Genomic DNA, 1,524 nt, shown 5'->3' with positions numbered 1-1,524 from the left:
ATAGGAAACGGTCAATACGTGCCGGTTTTAAATGAATTGGCATCTATGAGCCGACTCCTATTAAGATTTTTTATAAGTAGTGTGTAGAAATTCAGGAATACTTATATTTGTGGATGGACAAGAAGCTAGCGAGTGATACAATAATAGGCTTTCGGCGAAACTCCGTGGAGATTAGAAGCACTAATTAAACCTACACACAAAGAAAACATCAAAAATAGCTTGAAAAAGAAATCCAAAAAACAAAAAGACATGCTAACATCCTGTGTCCCTTGACACAGTTCCTGCTCAAGCTACCGCTACCACATTGCTAGTGTCACAATCACCTACATCACCATGAACCGACACATTCGCACATTGACGCTGACGCTTATAGAGCAGTGCACCACGCGGTCACCTCCCCATTGTCATACCTTAGTGTGTAGCACCTACGATTCCGTTCTTTTATTCAACAAGAGTTAAATGAAGATTAAGATTTTCATGACAAACTTTTCAAACTGCTCAACGATACGTTTCGTATAATAACTTTCTATATAAAAGTTGCTCTAATACATTATATTAATATATTTTTCAAATTTGTAATAATTAAAACTCAAACAATCATACTTTTAAAGGAACTTTTAAAGCAAATAGTTTTTGATTGGATACAAACTTTATAATCTTTTTGGAGCACCTTGTAACTTCTGCTTCTTTGTACATACTTTTTAATTTTAATGAAAATACATTGCTAGACAAAGCGCTGGTAGTTTTCCGGTAAAAAAAAAAGAGGGAGTACCATTTTGCGCCACATTGGTTGTTGAGGGTTATATAAGTGTTCGACCGGTATCACTTTTGCTCTCGGACACCAGCACGGCGGCAGCACTGAAATGTCGTTCATTCACTGCACAACACCACACTCGCTCATATGGCCACCTTCTCCGGCACCGACCGCCTCCGCGACCTCCAGGCCTTCGAGACACCAAGGCACTTTTGCTCTCAGCCACCAGCACGGCGGCAGCACTAAAACGTCGTTCATTCACCGCACAACACCACACTTGCCCATATGGCCACCTTCTCTAGCACCGACCGCCTCCGCGACCTCCAGGCCTTCGACAACACCAAGGCCGGTGTCAAGGGCCTCGTCGACGCCGGCGTCACCGCCATCCCCTACTTCTTCCGCCACCACTCTGACCCCCTCCCCATCGCCGCGCCGTCGGAGGCCGCCGCGGCCATCCTAGTCATCGACCTCGCCAAGGCCGACGTCGACCATGGCCACGTCGTCTCCCAGGTGAGGTCCCCCGCCGAGTCGGCCGGCTTGTTCTAGGTGGTCAACCACGGCGTCGCTGGGGAGCTCATGGACGCGATGCTCGCGGCGGTGCGGCGGTTCAACGAGCAGCCTGCCGGTGCCGTAGTGGCTTTCCGATCCCCACCTCAACCGGTCAACAGGGAGCCTCCAATAACTCCCTATTTAAGTTGAGATACTCCTCGTTTAATTCTTAGGGTGGTATTATTATCCTTAACATTTATTATGGGCCCTTGAGATTTAAT

General features: G+C 46.9%; 1 protein-coding gene across 1 annotated transcript; it reads left to right on the top strand.

Moving 5' to 3' along the window:
* The first annotated feature begins 901 nt into the window (after positions 1-901).
* Positions 902-1,300, top strand: LOC127783079 (DIBOA-glucoside dioxygenase BX6-like). Its single transcript, XM_052310345.1, has 2 exons — positions 902-960; positions 1,057-1,300. The coding sequence occupies exons 1-2, from the start codon at positions 902-904 to the stop codon at positions 1,298-1,300; spliced, it is 303 nt and encodes a 100-aa protein (XP_052166305.1).
* Positions 1,301-1,524: the final 224 nt, after the last annotated feature.

The sequence above is a fragment of the Oryza glaberrima genome, chromosome 8 (genome assembly GCF_000147395.1).
Source record: "Oryza glaberrima chromosome 8, OglaRS2, whole genome shotgun sequence".
Classification (NCBI taxonomy): domain Eukaryota; kingdom Viridiplantae; phylum Streptophyta; class Magnoliopsida; order Poales; family Poaceae; genus Oryza; species Oryza glaberrima.
The sequence above is the reverse complement of the archived record's forward strand: the minus strand, read 5'-3'. Positions and strand labels throughout refer to the sequence as shown.

Coding starts and splice junctions, on each gene's coding strand:
- LOC127783079 (XM_052310345.1), top strand. CDS start 902: ATGGCCACCTTCTCCGGCACCGACCGCCTCCGCGACCTCCAGGCCTTC. Junction 961..1,056: donor CAGGCCTTCGAGACACCAAG/GCACTTTTGCTC, acceptor CACCTTCTCTAG/CACCGACCGCCTCCGCGACC.